Below are 18805 nucleotides of genomic sequence, written 5' to 3' on the forward strand. Positions count from 1 at the left end.
TTCTAGAAAAATCATATACAACAAGTTATACTTACAAGTCAAATGGTTGGTGGTTTGACAATGGAAACCGTATAAATTTGAGACTGCTTTTTAGAGATCATCTTTAAAAAAATTCACTAATGATCATATCGAATAAAGCTGTTATTAGCGCGTGTATAACAAATTGCACTCATAAAAATCTGTTTATCATGCATTTTTTATAGTGAAGTAAATAAGAAAGAGGAATGTAAGATACATTTTTTTTAAAGAAAAACTAATGAAAAAGGTTTGAAAACTTTGAGTTTTAATGATAAGGACAAAATAAAGGGTAAGGTGAATAGTAACAGAATTGATTTTTTAGTGTAAAAATGTGGTTTTTCGTTAAAATGAACAGTACCGCGGGCTTTTCGTTAAAATTCTCTTTTGTTTAATACTAATAACAATACCAAATCGAAAATAGTTTTTTTTTTTTTTTAACGATAAATTTTATTAGATTAGCTACTAACGAAGTTTGAACCCACGCTATCATGCAAGAACTCTACTCTTTTAGTTTAGGCATTTGATTATCATTCTACGTTTAATCAAAAAGACTATTCGTTCATTTATTTTATTTTGGTGACGTTAAATAATTAAACAATTTAGAAAGTACAGAGTTTCAACTATGAGACCACAATGAGAGGAGTAATCCTACTAACAATTCTACTATATATATATATATATATATTTTTTTTTTTTAATTGTTTTTTTCACGTTTATGCTCTTTTCGATTCGAAGCTTTTGAAACTACTCCAAGCCTCCAAGGGTTGGTTTTATTAACCTTGTCTCATAATCATATCAAAATTAATTGGACTTTCTAAGGAGATAATATGTATGAACCCTACTTCTTCAAGATCCTTTTCGAATAGAGGAATTTTTTAGTGTCTTGAGAACACGATCTGATACACTAAGTGTCATAATATAAATGGTTGAATTTTTTTTTCTTCCAAATATTCAACCACTTATATTATGACATTTGGTGTACCGAGCTATATTCCCTACACACTGAAAAATCTCTCTTTCTAATAGACTTTAAGGACCAACAAGCGTTCTTGTCTGCCAAATCCTCAACTGGGTTTTTGTACCTAGTAATAATTTCACTTTCAAATTTTGTTTCATTAAGGGAATTAAAGTTATAAACCTCTACCTAAAAAGTGGCTATTTGTGGTGGAAAATTCTCTAGGGTCCAAATATACTTGAACCCTTCATGCACAAGCTATAGCTTTACTGCACATTTCTTAACTTTATCGAATCAAATTGAAACTTGGATGTCTTTAGTGTTAACTAATTCAGATTCACGTGTCAAAGTTCCAAATCTATATACTGTAATGAATGTCATCATTGTTCTGAGTTTGTCAAATTCATTATTGTGAATCGAATCAATCGATGATTCTTTTGCAGTCATCATAACAATCTTGCCAAGTACATATTACAGCTCAAAGTATATCTTGCGAATATGAAGGTGTTTTTGGCGAGGTTTGATATCAATTAATTTGTGTTCTACTGCAGTCAAGGTCTTTTTGGCAATCAAAAAGAGTTCTTAGGTTTTGATGATCCTCATGTATTATAGGAAAACTAATAAAAATGGTTTAAAATTTTTGAGTTTTAATGATAAGAACAAAATAAAAGGTAAAATGAATAGTACCATGATTGACATTTTAGTGTAAAAATATGGTTTTTCGTTAAAATGAACAATACTAAGAGCTTTTCATTAAAATTCTCATATTATTATTTGGACTGTATTAATATATAAAATGGTCATAGTTTGTAATTTGTTAGCATTGCGACACTCATTTTCTTGGAACGATGCTACATTTTGATACAAATTCATATTACATTGATGAATACTGTATCCTCAAAAACACATAGGCAAATGAAACTTATTGCATATGTACGATTCATATAATAATTGTGTTATATAAAACACTGTAAAACCTTTTATTTTGTGTGAATGGTTTTCATTAAGATAAAGAGTAATAGGTACAAGAGACTGATACATAGATTAATCAAGATCTTGAAATTAAGGCCCATACAAGCTATTATGCGAGTTAGACTCCAACGTGAATGAAAAGCAATGAGATGACTGTAAAGTAACCAAGGAGAAGGACTCCTTAAATCAAGAGACTGACAGACTTTGCTTTACTCAACTTTCCCCCTCAAGTTGAATGGATGTTGATTATTCCTAACTTGCAGAACAAAGTCGTGATTTGGTATAAGCTCTGTGACTTTGTGAAGAAGTCGGCTGGCTGTTCCATGGTTGAAATGTGAGATGTCCTAATCATTTTACTTTGAACCTTCTCTTGTACGAGGTGGCAGCCAATTTCTATGTATGTTTGGTTCTTTCGTGAAAGATCGGATTCAAAGCGATGTGAAGTGCCACATTATTATCGCAGTATAACTTGATTGGATGTTTATGTTTGATACACAACTATTGTAAAACATATTCCAACCAAGTGACTTCACAACAAGTTGCAGCCATTGAACGGTACTCCACCTCTACATTGGAATGTGACACAGTTTTTGTTTCTTAATCTTACAGGGGATCAAGGATTCAACAAGAATTACACAATATCTGGTGGTAGAACGACGTGTGTCATGACATCTGGCCCAATCTGCATCACAAAAAGCATTCAATTGAATGGACTTCTTGCATAGAGGATAATACTTTGCCCTGGTGTATGCTTAACATGTTGTAAGACTCGGTAGGCTTCCTCTAAGAGTGGAGTTTGAGGCTTCTTCATAAATTGACTCGAAATGTGGACATCATAGACCAAATCAGGGCGCGTGATCGTCAAGTAGACTAGTCGCCCGATGAGCCATCAATAAGAAGAAGGACCAGCGATGCATTTTCCCTCGTCCTTCCTGAGTGATAAGTTTTTCTCCATATGAGAGGTGGCTGGTTTCACGCCAAGGTAATCTGCATCCTCAAGTATTTTAAGGGCATATTTTCACTGTGAGGGAATATTGAGCGCCCTTGCTAGAGTGAGCAATTTCGATACGCATAAAATATTTTAATTATCCAAGGTCTTTCAACTTGAATTGCTTCATAGAGGAGAGATTTGGTGTTCTCAATTGCTTGTATGTTATCCCTTGCCAAGATAATGTCATCAACATAGACAAGGAGGGCAGTGAATTTACCATCGTGGTTTTGGACGAACAATGAATAGTTTGTCTTAACTTACTGATAACCTGTCGTTCTAAGAGCACAAGAGAGTTTGATTAACCATGCGGCACTCTTGTTTGTGGTTTGTGCAACGGTTCATAGGAATGAAACAGGGATCCAAAATTCGTTAATTTCGTTAGGTATATGTCCCTATCAAATTTCTTTATTTAATTCATATACTTCCAACAGCATGTGTTGGTTAAGTAACAAAGATGTAAGGAGGGGGAAGAGATCTCTTATTTAAAATATATTTCATGTGTCTCTTTATTTGACAAATTCATGTATGCATGCGTGAGTTATGGCATTCTCTGAATAAAATCCCGTGAGGGGGAAGCAACTAACCTAAATCTTGTATTATAATCATTTGAAGGGGACCTGGTGTAGTTTTTGTCAGTTCATATATCCACATTTTTAGCTACTATCTAAAAAGAAAGAAATACTAAGAAGATTTTCTTAAAAGTGGGATTATCTATAAACTGTTTATCACTTAATATTTTTCGAATAATATTTTATAATGTTGACATAAGAATTAATATCCAACTGTGAGATGCCAAATAATTATTAGAGAGTCTCACTTTTAGCTTTTCTCCCAAAAAAAAAAAAGAAAAATTGGTTGTCATGGTTGGCATATGTCATTTTTTCTAAAAGATATTTTAAACAACTAGACCTTTGGAATTTTTGTGATTCACAGATCGTTTTATTTTATTTAAAAACATTTAATTAAGTTTCTGTTCTGTGTTGATCTGAAACTTAATCATCCTTTGGATAAAGAATTGATACTTAATTTCAATTCAAGATTGATTGCATCTAAAGTGAATCACGGAAGGTCCTCTACTCAAAGACTTCATTTCATGAGAATATGTATTTGTGACCTCTATTTATACTCTATTTGCAAAGTTATTTTCTTATAGTTACATGAACTACAAAGAAACTAGATGTTGACTATAGAACTCTCTATGATACGTGATTAATAAGTGTTCAGCGTGTGAAAATCGAGTTGTATTACGCGGGTCATGTCATATTCTTGCTCTTGTAAGCAATTAATCAACCAAAACTGTTGACTAGTTCGCGTCGGTTTTGAGTCATATTCTTATGTTCCCACCACAGCTTCGCAGTAGTCCAAGTAAGATAACACTAATGTTCATAGTGTAAATAGCAGATTAGAAAAATTGATTCGGAGAAGAGGTTTGTTTGCTCACATAACTTGGTCCATTGTGTTGTACGCATGGAAATATTCTTTGCTCATAGCCAAAGAAAACCACTTACATATAACGAGTTTATTACCACATAATATCCTAATCTAATAATGTGATGCCATGTGAAGAAAAATTTATACATACCATCGTGATATTTGACCTGAAACACCACATGCAAAAAATCCGTTCTATGTAAGTTCTCTTTGACAAGGCTAGCTACTTTTCGAAAGTGTAATTTTAATGCATGTTTTATCCGCAAATCACCCTTTTTCTGATAATAATTCAAAATTTGGAAGAGAATTATTATTGACACTCTAAAAATCTCATTTTGCACTCTAAACTTTCTATAATTAGAAAGAAAATTATTATGAAAAAATGTAAAATAAAGTTTTTAGAATGCTAATAACAATTCTCATTTAGAATATGAAAATAACATGTCATTATCACACACACAAAAATATGGTGTGGGTTGGGTAAGGATAGCTCTTAATGGCCCAAGTTCATAATTCGATTGTTGGTCCATCCATTCAATTTTGTCTTTGCAAATGACTCATAGCTTGTCATTACAATACTGGCTTTGCAAATGATTAGTTTTTTTTAATAAACTAATTTTTTTAAAAGCATCACAATTCTAAGCTAGCTCCATATCTATACTAATAAACAGAAAGCATTCGTATTTATTTTTCACGCTATATAATTAATTGTTAAGAGAGAAGAATCTGTAGAAATTAAATTAGAACTATATAAGTATATATGTACGATGGATTTATGTCATCGAAATAAAGCAATCCGCTAAAATGGCAATTTCATACTTTGTATTAATAAAGATCAATAGTTTGCTGGTGTTAGGCACTGTATAAATCCGAGATAAAAAGATTTTGAAACCTATAACAAAAATCCAAATCCAAACTCTGTAAATCTTAGCAGAAAAAGTGCGTCGTATGCAAGTTTGCAAGTAGAGTCTTTCCCCCAATACAGGAGAAACTCTTGGAACTCCAACATTCCTTCTCTGTACTCGATGCCTCATCACTGGAAATCCCTCTTCCTCCTCCTACAGCTCCTCAATCTCTGCTCCACCAAATCCCAGCCGTTCACATCATCATCAAATCCCCATCTTCAATTCCCATGCAAGCCACCCCACCACAGCTCCTACCCTTTCTGCAACAACTCCCTCCCGATCCCCACCAGAGCTCAGTCCCTAATTTCCCTCCTTACCCTCCAAGAAAAGATCCAACAGCTCTCAAACAGCGCTTCTGCAATCCCCAGACTTGGCATCCCACCTTACGAATGGTGGTCCGAGTCCCTCCACGGCATAGCCACCAACGGCCCTGGTGTCTCCTTCAATGGCACCATCCCTTCAGCCACAAGCTTCCCACAAGTGATTGTCACAGCAGCTGCTTTCAACAGGACTCTCTGGTCCTCCATCGGGGCAGCCATTGCTGTTGAGGCCAGAGCAATGTACAATTTTGGGCAAGCTGGGTTGACTTTTTGGGCACCCAATATCAATATCTTTAGGGACCCCAGATGGGGGAGGGGTCAGGAGACCCCTGGGGAGGACCCCATGGTTGCTTCTGCTTATGCTGTTGAGTTTGTGAAGGGTTTTCAGGGTGGGGGAATTAGAGATGGTGGGCTTGGAGCGAGGACAGTGTTGGAAAGTGATGAGAGTGGTGATAGTTTAATGCTCTCTGCTTGTTGCAAGCATTTCACTGCTTATGATTTGGAGTCGTGGAGGAATTTCAGTAGATATAGCTTCAATGCTGTGGTAAGAGACTTTCCTTTCACTTTCTGATTTTCTTGGAATATTTAGCTAATTTTAATTTCATTTGGGTTTAAAGTGTTTTATAGCTTGTGCAAATTCAGTTTTGTGTATATCTGCAAAGTTGTTAAATTGTGGGTGAAAATTGAAATAAAAGGACATTGTGGGATTTGGAGTCTAATTCATTTCTTTTTAGTAGGTTTCAGAACAAGATTTGGAGGATACATATCAGCCGCCTTTTCGAAGTTGTATACAACAAGGTAAAGCTAGCTGCTTAATGTGTTCTTACAATGCAGTAAATGGGGTTCCTGCTTGTGCACAGAAGGATCTCTTGGATAAGGCTCGGAACGAGTGGGGATTCAAAGGGTAAAAGTTTCTTCTTGCTCTTTCTTTGAAAAAAATTATAATTGAAAATATTACATACTCAATCTTGATAGATTAACAACTCTCATATCATATATTACTTATAGATATATCACCTCAGACTGTGATGCTGTGGCCACAGTGTTTGAATATCAGAACTACACCAAAAGTCCCGAGGACGCAGTTGCTGATGTTCTTAAAGCAGGTCTTTATCATTGTTTCTTTCCATTAAAATTTTTGAAAGTTTTGTGCATTGACTATTAACGGCAAATGTTTGGATTAGATTTGTTTTGAGAAGTTATAAATTTGATTGCCTATTTGTAGGGACGGATATTGATTGTGGCACATACTTGCTTCGAAATACTCTATCTACAATCAAACAAGGGAAGGTGCAAGAGGAAGACATAGACAAGGCGCTTCTCAATCTTTTCTCTGTTCAACTCCGTCTTGGGTTATTTAATGGAGATCCCAGAAAAGGGAAATTTGGTAGGTTTGGAGCTCAGGATGTCTGTACCTCAGAGCATAAGACGTTGGCACTTGAGGCAGCAAGGCAGGGAATTGTGCTCCTTAAAAATGATAAGAAGTTTTTGCCTTTAAAAAGGGGTGTTGATTTTTCCTTGGCTGTCATTGGTCCATTGGCAAACAATGCAAGTTTGCTGGGTGGGGATTACACAGGTAAGATTTACTACACTACATGTTTTACTAGAGTGCCATATTATATAAAGTTTCTTGGACTCTATATGTAGATATATAGATTTTTTCAGTTATTGAAATGGCAATTTGATCATGAAAATTAGAATGGCTTCCACCTCTCCATCAAAGTAGAGATTTATCTTACTACTCTTCGTTCAAAATCTTTGCATATTTTGTGATTAATTACTGGGTTCCAAAATTTTCTGTTTACGTTTTTCAGATGTTGTTACTCAGAGTTTAAATTACTAACCAAGCATAGTAATTAGAGCATATCATGAGAGCCATTAGGCTAAAAGATGTTCTGTGGTTTTGGTTCTTTGATTATAGGAATTCCCTGCAACCCAAAGAGTCCTTTTGAGGGTCTTCAAGAGTACTCAACTAGAACATCTTATGTAGCTGGCTGCCAGGATGTACCATGTATGTCTGATGCTGGGTTCAAAAAAGCAATTTACGCTGCAAAAAAAGCTGATTTTGTTGTTATAGTCGTCGGTATTGATGCATCGCAAGAAAGAGAAGATCACGATCGAGTTAGTCTTCTCTTACCTGGTAAACAGATGGCCCTTGTATCTTCTGTGGCTGCTGCAAGCAAGGGACCAGTGATTCTAGTTCTTGCTGGCGGTGGACCACTTGACGTAACATTTGCCAAAGAAGATATGCGAATTCCAAGCATTCTTTGGATTGGGTACCCTGGGGAAGCTGGCGGGAGAGCACTAGCAGAAGTCATCTTTGGAGATTTTAATCCAGGTAAATATTTGGACAACATGAATATTCTATTATGGAGTTTATGTTTTGCATAAAACGAAATCACGTCTACATGCAGTCCTCTAGAATGGAGTCGCTTCTCGAAATATAATTGTAAAGACGAAATTTAAAATTGATACAGAAACAGGACGCATTGTAAATGGCATGAGTAGATTTTGATTTTCGAAGGCAAAATTTAACATGATGACTTGATATGATTATAAATAGGTGGAAGGCTGCCTATGACTTGGTATCCTGAGTCATTCACCAATGTACCAATGAATAATATGAACATGAGGGCTGATCCTTCTTTAGGTTACCCTGGAAGAACCTACCGGTTTTACAGTGGGGACAGGCTATATGGATTCGGGCATGGGTTAAGCTATAGTAGTTTCACTTACAATATCGTATCAGCGCCAAAAAAGTTAAGTTTATCAAAACCCTTCAAGGTAGATTTGAGTAAAAATGTACTACACCAACCCGGAGATGTACTTGACCATTTACACATTGATGAGGTAACGTCGTGTGATTCTTTGAGATTCTTTGTTGAAATCGTTGTGAAGAATAACGGAGACATGGATGGAGGCCATAGTGTGATGTTGTTCTCCAGAGTGCCAAAAGTAGTCAAGGGTGCTCCACTACAACAGCTGATCGGATTTAACCGTGTGTATACGGTTTCAAACCAATATACTACAGCATCCATTCTAGTTGATCCCTGTACACATCTAAGCTTTGCGGATGAGCATGGGGAAAGGATATTGCCATTGGGTGAACATGTATTAATGGTAGGAGATATACAACACTTTGTCTCAGTTGAAATTAGTTAATGTAATTTATGTCAAACAGACGCTTGAAATTTAGATTGTACATGATATGTGCGGATTAATATGCACATACAATACTTGGAAATAACAATGATTCTTGATGAGCATTCTATTTTATGACACAGTATATTGTGAATTTGGAAAGATTTTCTACTCATGCACATTTCAATTTCAATCTACAGATTCAAAGAGCTCCACAAGAAAAAGGATGAAAATTGTTATTAAGAAAAGAAACTTAAGGCGACACTAATTCGTTTTAAGTTTTTTATTATTGGTTTTTACTTTTTGTGTTAGCGATAAAGGAGAAATACGTGAGATATGATGGATCAAGAGGAGTGGATGATGGTGTGAAAGATGTAGAAGAAATTGGATATGCACCTAAATGAAACGGAAAACAGAGATTCAAAGATTCCAACCAAGAAAAATACATCAAGTAAGCTCAGTTTTCCTTTTCATTTTTCAATGAAACAACACCAAGTAAACAACCAGTCTTGGAGTACATGGCAATAGAAAAAGGTACAAGGACCTCATGTTTTTTCTGATAGAAGATGAACCGTCCTAAATGTTGTAGTAAAATGTTGGCAAGGAAATGCAGTGACAAACCAGTATTTCGATGCACAGAGAAATTATTTCTCTTCATTTCTTACTTACCTGCCATGATATTTGTCAAGCGAAACTAGAATCTCATTATAATTCACCACATTAGACGACCAGGATGCATGCTCAAGACAATAAAAGGCACCCGCAACGTTGTCAAACTTGGCACCTTCAAGATCAAGCCCGTCTTCTTCAAGATCAAGCTGATCTTCTTCACGATCAGTTCTTATCAAGTGATCGTGAACACACTCGTCTTGTTCTGCTGTGGGAAAATCCTTGCTTGAACCTTTCGCCACAACCATACGACTTTCCATATGGACCGGATAACAAAATACTTAAGACAACTTGAATTTTTAGATTTGCAATTATGCCAAGTTTCAAAGATGTGTGTTATTTTAGGAATTTAGGGTATTCTTTGTACCGCAATGAATTGTATAAGAAAGAACAAACAAATGCACGAGGATCTGAAAAAATCATTCTCAACTTTGAGTCTTCTGTTTTGAATATATATTTAATCAAGTATACAATTAAATAATCAAACATACTTATCTGTTAGGGCACTACCATGGTTTGAACTAAGGTTTTTCACCCGTTGGATGGGTCTTTGAGTTGTTTTCCTCGTTCATTTTCAACGAAGCATTTGAGAATCCCAGTGCATATCTTGGAGTAGATATTGCATCCTCTTAGAAGTGTGATTACTTGCGGTGCATACAATCTCTAGATTGTGGAACAACCATGGTCAATCTCAATGAGGCTCCAAAACAAGATGATAGTTGCATGACTAATCTATTTGTGCAACTCCAAGATGGAAGATTTTTAGTCCATGACCAGACTACGAAGGCGAACTTACTCTGATCCACTTTACTCAAGATAGTTGCAGAGGAAACCGAAGTAATATGTTGGTTGGACTTCTTCATGTGTAGGAATCTGGATATATTACGGTCATGTGGTGTAGGAGTAGTTTGGATTCCTAAAATTCTTTTTCTTACTCCATATGCCCCTGCCCTTTTTCATTACAAGCTAGTAGTGGATGAGGACAAGTATGGAGTTGTCATGCAGTTCTTTGTGAGTAATTTTAGATTTTAGCTTGTCGGAGTGGACTTGCATTGGTTGTAACCTAACCGTTAACTTGATCATGACTGTGTGTTCTGAACTCATAGGTTGTTGCGGATTGTTTGATATGAGTTCGAAGGAACAATCTTGAGGAATTATGCAGAGAATTCCAACCTGCACTATGACTGGTAAAACAACAATAACGTTGTCCATGTAACTCAAAATTGTGTTTTGTAAAATTTTATAGAAAGATTTCACGATGGTGTACGAAAAAAAAATCTATTTCACTTTAAGGAAATACAGTTTAGCCTGTCAATTAACAGTGCTGCTACAATGTGCCGGTTGGGCTGGCTTGTGTTCAGCTTCTTTGCATGCCAGGTTTGATACCGTTATGTCTTCCTGAAAATTCTAAAAAAGAAAGAACATTGTAGCTCTCTTTGTTTCTTTCCAAGCATATATGTCATGTCATCGGAAAAATCGAGAGGGGTGTGATATCCACACACCCTTTTTTACATTTCACTTACGCTTCTAATTTTCGACCATTGAAACAGATGAATTGAAGAAGATCAAAGGACAGAAATCAACAAGGGGTGTGTGGATAGCACACCCTAAATCGAGAAAGCTTCAAAATCTTCGTTTTTCCACAGTTGTGCAATTCTGACAGGAATGTAGCTTCGATTGTTTTTGTTAAAAAAAAATTGGAAGGATTAGTTGTGTAGAAAATTCTGAAAATTTGACACAACAATCTTTAGCATCTTAACTTTTGTCCCTCCACTGGTCTTGTGTCGAAATCATCCAGGAAGTCAGTTTTCCGCTGAAAATCATTCAAGTGCGCATAATGGGTTTTAGGCATGATTACATTGCCCCTAGAGCTTTGCGAGCACTTGCTCCAATCGGAATGCAGATGGACTCATATTAAGTTGCACGAAAAGCTGATTGTAGACTTCAGATGAAAGGCCTACAAATCAAACTTATGATGAGGTATTTCGTCCACATAGAGCCAAACTTGCCTTTGCTTCCTAGCTTGGAAGGTCTTTGTGAACTAGGTCCATGTTTGTTACTTTCGGAATAAGCCAAGTTTGGCTGCATTATTATGTGCCTTTCCTAACCATTTAGTCGGAGCTTGCAGCGAATAGCACCTTGTTTTGATCCGATTCGGGGATTCTTTGGCATAGACAAGCTGAGAGTCTCTGCTAGGCGGAGTTGTGATGTGCTCTGAATGAGATGCCCCTAGTTCATTGCGCTTTGGGTCAAAAGCGGAGCTGCGTTGTAGAATTGTCATGGTCCGTTGTTTAGTTCGAAACTTCGAAGAACTCGAGACGAAACTCTAGAGTTGAACTTTATGCCTTTTTCTAAGGTTGACCTTTCCCCCAATGAATTTCTTCCCATGATGACTTCATTATACTTGTCAGAATGGTGTTGGATTGAGTTATTCCAATGTTGCATGATCAAAAAAACAAAAAAAAACAAAAAAAGAGGATGTGCAATCAACACATATCCATTTCGCAAATCCATAACATGTAGTCAGACAATGCTCCTAGTTGCTTCACGTTAAAATGTTTTAAACTTTCAAAACAATTAAGATATTGGAAGAAAATAAACAAAGGTAGTACAAACCATCATTTTTGTGTTTGCTGGAAGAACCAGTCCTTGATCATGGACAATAGCAACAACAAGTTCATTAAAAAAGCATTCTTCGTGTGAGTCACTAGAATTGGTGGTTGTTATGAACCGCAAAAGATTTCCTTTTTAGATCATCAGTGAAACCCCATCTTTAGGATATTTTGGCTTTCATCGTCGCTCGTGGTAAAGGATGCTGATAAAGGAAACATGAGTTTAGCTCTCAATGAGAGCACCAATTGTTGGAACCAAATTTGCGCGCATTAGCCGATGGAGGGGAGATCCAATCAAAATTTGCCTATGATCTTTCCCGAGAGGAGAATGGGATTGATTAGGCAGTGTAGTTGAATCCAGATTGGACTACGTACATATGTCCGAGTAAGAGAATCAAACCACCGATGTAGTTCTAAAGAAGAATGGTGTGAAGTGTGTGAAACCATTTTTCTTTAGAACTATGGCGGGGCGTAAAGGAGATGATTCCCCATGATATGTCTATGCGTAGACGGTGGCATATATGCAAGATGAGACTCTGTTAGACATAGAGAGAATATGTGTGTAGTAGTTTTATAGAGAAGATGAAGAATTGTCCATGATAAATGCCCAGACTAGAGTATTTATAAAGAACTTCTTAAGAATCCTTGTAGGGAGAGTAATCCCAGTGGGAGTTTATAAGAGATCCCAGAGGTTCGCTCGGATGGGCTACTATACCATACCTTTTGACGGAAGACTATCTAGGAGAAATTCTAGGATAAGATATCCAATCCTCTTAGGATTACAATTATGTTGTCTAACCCCCAACCCCAAGATATATTAATTTGACTTGACTTGGGGCTTTCTTACTTGTGAGATAAGTAATATCTTCAATGGGCTTAAGTCTAGTATGTTGGACTAAGGTTGTAGACTATGCTTCATGGCCACATGCAATCCGTTGCTTCTTACCACCCAAGGTGCCACATGTCAAGAGCCCAGAAGATCATCCCAAAATGTCCATTCAACGACCTTAATTGCACGGACCAATGACGTAATATTGAGTCCATACAATAACATTATAGCTAACATAGCTCGAGCCAACTAATACACAACTTCAGATTCCTCAAAACCAGTTTTTGCTTTGCTAGTAACAAGGAAACTTCAACCTTGCAAATTGTTAATTACCCTATCCACTTTTTTTTTATATTTAAATTTAAATACTCTTGAGCCTCAAATTGGCTGCCAGAGAATAAGGCTGCTCCTATACTATGCCAAAGTTCTTAAACCACTTTTTATCAAAAAAAAAAAAAAAAAAAAAAGTTCTTAAACCACTTCATTAGGAATATATTCTCACTTATTTTTGTTTTTATTGTTTTTTTATTGAGATAATCTTTATATAATAATTTATAATATGAAGTTCTATCACATACTTATTGGTGACAGTATCTTCTATTATTTCAAAGAGTCTAGGGTTTATACATATAGTTTAATATCTTAAAACTTGTTTGGATATGCTTTTAAAATGATTAAAAGCGTTTTCGGTGAAAATATTTTTGAAACCAATCCTTAATAAAAATGTAAGTAAATTTTAGAAAAGCACTTAAAGTGCTTCCTCGAAGAAGCATATAACTAGTGCTTCTTGCAAAAAATACTTTAAATGCTTTTGGAATAAAAAAACATTTTCTTTAAAAGCGCTTTCAGTCATTTTAAAAGCACATCCAAATAAGCCCTTAATAGATAGAATGTTGTGTTTTTACCTATGTATCCCAAGTTCGAAAAGATTTATCATCCTCTAAATTATTGTAATACTTTCAAATCATCCCCACTCTCCTTAATAACAATTTTTTTTTTTTAATGTCTATGGTTTATATTATAAATTAGGGTATTACTATATAAAGATTGAAACCCATAACTTTTTCACGAATAGTTAATGTTTAAACACGTACGCTTAAATGGAGATAGAACTTATTCCTCTCAAAGGCAGTCCATTTGAAAATTCCAAAACACGTGACCGAAAGCAGAATAAAGCCTACAATTGAACAAGAAGGCTTTTTCTAGGGAAATAAACGATTCATTCCAACTGGATCATTCCACATCACATGATCGTTTAGAATTTTGGACTAAAAATAATAATTCCTTTACATTCTTCATCTCATCAAGATAAAGCCTGCAGTATAATAATATCATTTCATCGTATGCGATTGGTATAAAGGCTTCGCTGTTTTCACATTTGGAGGAGTTGTTGCATTAAAATTGTTATCTTATATTTTTAAAAAAAATTAATGAAAATGATTTGAAAACTTTGAATTTTAATAATAAGGACAAAATAAAAATTAAAGTAAATAGTATCATAATTGATTTTTTTAATGTAAAAATATGATTTTTCGTTAAAATAAACAGTATCGAAAACTTTTCGTTAAAGCTCCTTAATATTTTTAACAATTGAAGTTTTTTTTTTTTTTTTTTGATCAAAAAGTAGACTGGTATTATTAATAATCAAAGACGACTTGATACATTGACATCAGATAAACAACACGTCGCCCCGCACGAATAACTCCATAGAAAAAAGTTCTTTATCATTGCCGTCACGTCATCCCCCACAACCTCCCAAAACTTATGGTAGAAACCCCTACTAAAACCATCCGGAGCCGGAGATTTAGTAGGGTTAATTGAAAAACAGCCTCCTTTATCTTTTCCTCATGAACCGGACCAATAAGATCATCATTATCCTCCTCCCCCACTTGATTCTTTGCGCCTTAGTAGCTCCGCCTCTGCTTCATTCCACACGGCGGATTATACATAAATCCATTTTTTCCCACCGCCGAGGACTCGGTTCCGTATGCAAAAGTAAAGCATGGTTGGATCCTTCCAACTTGCAACACAACGTGCTGCACTTTTTCTTCCGGATATGCCTGCCTGAGTCCAGCTCACAGATGCTAATTTAGCCTGACCCAAGCGGTCTTGAACTAGCTAGTCATTTCCCCAAGTAAAGTCTTCGTATGCAGAAGTAAAGTCATTTTTCCAAGTAAAGTCTTCGCATGGACCCAGCTAGCCTCGTATTCCCACCCTTTCGTATGCAGAAGTAAACATTTGTCCTCACGTAACCGGGTTTCTCGTGCCAAGAATAAAAACTAGCTAGCACTCCTCTTTCAAGAAAAAGAAAAAAGAAAAAAGAAAAAAGAAAAAAGAAAAAATTAATAAGCTCTCTAAAATAGTAAATTTTGGAGGGAATGAAAAACAATTTTTTTTTTTTTGTCGAAGGAATGAAAACAATTAAAATGTTTTCAATTTCACATACGGGTGGCAAATCACAGGGACTCGCGGAAGAACGAAGCAAGAACACATTCGAGTACCCATGAGATAAAGAATAATTCATGTAAATAAGTATCGCTTGTAAATTAATTTGAAAAATTAAGAAAATCTTACTTTAATTGATTAAGAAGTTCTTGCAATAGTCAGAGTCTAACTGATATTTTTACCATTAATGGTAGGAAGATTACATTTTTGTATCATATGATGTGGCAGATGACTAGCGGTGGTAGAAACCAATAATTTCTATGCACATCGGTGTAGGTTCAATCTTTGCCTATTTCCTCCCCCAAACGTTTAACAATTTAACCTTAGTAAAATTATAGTTTGTTAAAAAAAAAAAAAAAAAAATCCAATATGAATAAATTTATTAATTGACATGACATGTATTACAAAAATGTGATCTCCATAGCATTTTCCTATTTGTATTCACTTACAGGTGACAGATCTAATGTTCAACTTATATAGATGATGAAAACTTATTATATTTGTATTATATTTAGTACTTAGTGTCTGGCCTAACTCAATGTCTCACCCCTCCCTTTTTTTTAGGAAAACTAATGAAAATGATTTGAAAATTTTGAGTTTTAAGGATAAAAACAAAATAAAAGCTAAAGTGAATAGTACCAAGGTTGATTTTTTAATGTAAAAATGTGGTTTTTTTTTATTAAAGTGAACAATACCAGAAGTTTTTTTGTTAAAGTGCCCTTTTGTTTCCTGTTTACTCCCTCCCTCTATTCTTTAATTTCTCTTTGGTTGGGGATTGCAATACCAAATATAAAAAAAAAAAACTAATGAAAATGACTTAAAAACTTTGAGTTTTAACGATAAGAACAAAATAAAGGTAAAATGAATAGTACATGAGTGAATAGTACATGATTAACATTTTAGTGTAAAAATGTGGTTTTTCGTTAAAATGAATGGTACCAAGAGATTTTCGTTAAAGTTCCCAAATAAAATTACCAATAAAGATTAAATTAATTTTAAAATTGATCTCACTCACTCTTCTCCATGTGCTTGCATGCCTGCTCAGTCCGGTATCTAAGATATCTATTGACAAAATTCTTCTTAAGGTAAAAATACTTTATAGTTTTCAATAACAAAATAAAATTATGGACAGAAAGTAAATTCGAACAAATCAATTTTTTAATTCTTTTTCTTTAGGCACATGTCATGATAGTATAGCTCTAATTTTAAATTTAAAAAATAAATATCTAAACATTTCTCTCAAATTCCTCTCTTTCACATATTTTTTTTCTTTTCAATTTTTTTAATATTTACACAAACATAATGTCTGAGCATGCATACTCACTCTAGTATATTTACTATAAAAAAATTTGAATATAAACTTAATAAATTGATTTTTTTTCCCTTAATGAACATGATCAATGACTTTATCTTTTAAATGGCTATTCACGCATCTATTTTTACTTTTCATACACTCTCGTTAATCTTATCTATTGATCTTCTTCAATTCATATAATCTGATGGATGAAAATTAAAAAAAGAGTGTAAGAGGTAAAAATTTGTGTGTAAATAACACTGCCCTATCTTTTCTACCAGGCAATATTTTTAGCTGCTTTGATTTAAAATGAAAAAAATTCAAACTTGATGTAACAGACAAATATACTATATCAATCGATATAAACCACTCGTGCGTAATAATTTGATTTGAATTTGATTCAAGTTCTTAATAACATTAAAACATAAGAAAAATAATATAGGAGTGCCCGAATCATATCCTGTGGGATATCAAGAAAAGAAAGAGAGGAGAGACAGGAACGTTGAGAGGGTGGAAAAGAAATTAAAGTGCATTAAAGGTGATGCCTGCAATTTTCGTATATATAAAAAAAAAAAAAAAAAAAAGGCGTGTGTGGTTTGAAACCAGAACCTTTTCCACATTTTACTTATTACTACTATAAAAGCAATAGAAACCTGAGTTTTCCCTTCCCATAACTCTCAGTTCGCCATCTACTGAATCTGCCCTTCCTTTCAGTCCAAAAGCTTGAGTCCTTCTCCGTCACCATTTAGCAGAAATGGCCGACCAAAAATATGGTTATCCCTACCCTGCAGTTCAAGGTTATCCCCCTCAAGGAGGTATTTTCTGAACTAATTTCACCTTTTTATGTACCAAAAAAAGTTTATTTCAGTTGGTTTTTTCAGGTTATCAATTTGCGCCTTCTCTTTGTTGCCCTTTGTTGGTCTCAAAACTCAACTTTCTCCCCTGGTTTTAAGCATATATAAGTTTTCTTTTTTGCTCTTAATTTGTAGTTAATCAACAGTAAGTGTGCTTTTGTATTTCTTAACATGGATTTGTATGTAATTAATTATAAATATTAGTTTCCTAATACCAATCTTCTATGTCACTGTATGTGATGGATTCTTGTTTGAGTATAGTTTAAGCTAGTTTTATTAACGCTCCAAAATATTCATCGTGCGTTCGTTAATTTACTCCATACATGATGACGGCTTTGAAGTGCCAGAAATAGCTCAGTAGTTTAGGTCTTTTTTAATTTACTTGTAAATTTTTGTTTTAAGTTATAATTTTAATTTTGTGTAGGTTATTACCAAGGCCCTCCAGTAGTGGCACCTCCACAATATGCTGCTCCTCCACCCAGGAGAGAACCAGGTTTCCTTGAGGGATGGTAATTAAACTTTCTCAACTATCTCTTATCTAACATGAAATTCATTTTTTTTTCTTTTCTTTTTTTTTTTTCTGGTTAGTTTCCTTTTCTTTCACAATTAAAATCTAATTTCTATATATGTTATACCTAGTTGTTGATGATCTATTTTTGCGTTTGTTGTTTGGATGTGGTGTCAACAGTCTTGCGGCTTTGTGTTGCTGCTGCCTAATTGACGAGTGTTGCTGCGATCCTTCTATCCTCTGTTTCTTTTAGAATTAATATATATCCATTGGATAATTCCACAACCATATATTGTTGTATAAGTGTAATGCTTCTTGATTGCAAATTATCTTTAATTCGGTAGAATTTATGTACAAGACTACTAGTTGTTTCTGTTCTGCAATCTATGTATGGTATCCATAATAGTTATATATCTTCTTCATTCACCAGTTCAGCCAATATTAGATAGACAGATTCTAATACAACATCAATACTAACTGACATCGTGGCACAGAATGAGGTGTTAGGGTTTAGGGCTAAAGTTTTTATACACTTATAGTCGTTCAGCAATGTAATGCTTAATTTTAGCTAGCTCACGATGTGCTCCAATGTTGGTTACTATCATCGTTTTTGGAAAGGTAATTCTCTATTTTTTTCAGCTATTTTTAGTTCTGTCTTGTAGATTATTGTAGATTGAGTGAATCAAATGAAATCAACAATCTTGATTAAACAAGTGTACGTAAAAAGCTGAAAAAAAATGTTTATTATTTCTCTTATTTTTCTTGTTGGAGTGAATTATTGAATCTTATGATACATTTAACTTTTATAACATGAAAGGGATGCGCACGTCACATGTATATAATGTTCACCTGATGATGATG

The 18805-nt window shown here is 34.7% G+C and overlaps 1 protein-coding gene and 1 long non-coding RNA gene across 2 annotated transcripts; both read left to right on the top strand.

Moving 5' to 3' along the window:
- The first annotated feature begins 5138 nt into the window (after positions 1 to 5138).
- On the top strand, positions 5139 to 8836 carry LOC137720395 (probable beta-D-xylosidase 6). The gene is made up of 6 exons (XM_068459462.1): positions 5139 to 6136; positions 6330 to 6496; positions 6601 to 6698; positions 6818 to 7168; positions 7514 to 7930; positions 8156 to 8836. The coding sequence occupies exons 1-6, from the start codon at positions 5393 to 5395 to the stop codon at positions 8752 to 8754; spliced, it is 2376 nt and encodes a 791-aa protein (XP_068315563.1). The 5' UTR covers positions 5139 to 5392; the 3' UTR covers positions 8755 to 8836.
- Positions 8837 to 17206: 8370 nt separating this feature from the next.
- LOC137720459 (uncharacterized) lies at positions 17207 to 18373 on the top strand. Its single transcript, XR_011066521.1, has 3 exons — positions 17207 to 17397; positions 17861 to 17945; positions 18125 to 18373. It is a non-coding gene; the product is annotated as an uncharacterized lncRNA (long non-coding RNA).
- Positions 18374 to 18805: the final 432 nt, after the last annotated feature.

Source organism: Pyrus communis, chromosome 16, assembly GCF_963583255.1.
Source record: "Pyrus communis chromosome 16, drPyrComm1.1, whole genome shotgun sequence".
In the NCBI taxonomy this organism is placed as follows: Eukaryota; Viridiplantae; Streptophyta; class Magnoliopsida; order Rosales; family Rosaceae; genus Pyrus; species Pyrus communis.

Bases quoted from the DNA above. Each gene is read 5' to 3' on its own strand.
- LOC137720395 (XM_068459462.1), top strand. From the start codon at position 5,393: ATGCCTCATCACTGGAAATCCCTCTTCCTCCTCCTACAGCTCCTCAAT. The intron at 6,699-6,817 runs GTCTTTATCATT...GCCTATTTGTAG, and splicing joins TGCTGATGTTCTTAAAGCAG to GGACGGATATTGATTGTGGC. The intron at 7,169-7,513 runs GTAAGATTTACT...CTTTGATTATAG, and splicing joins GCTGGGTGGGGATTACACAG to GAATTCCCTGCAACCCAAAG.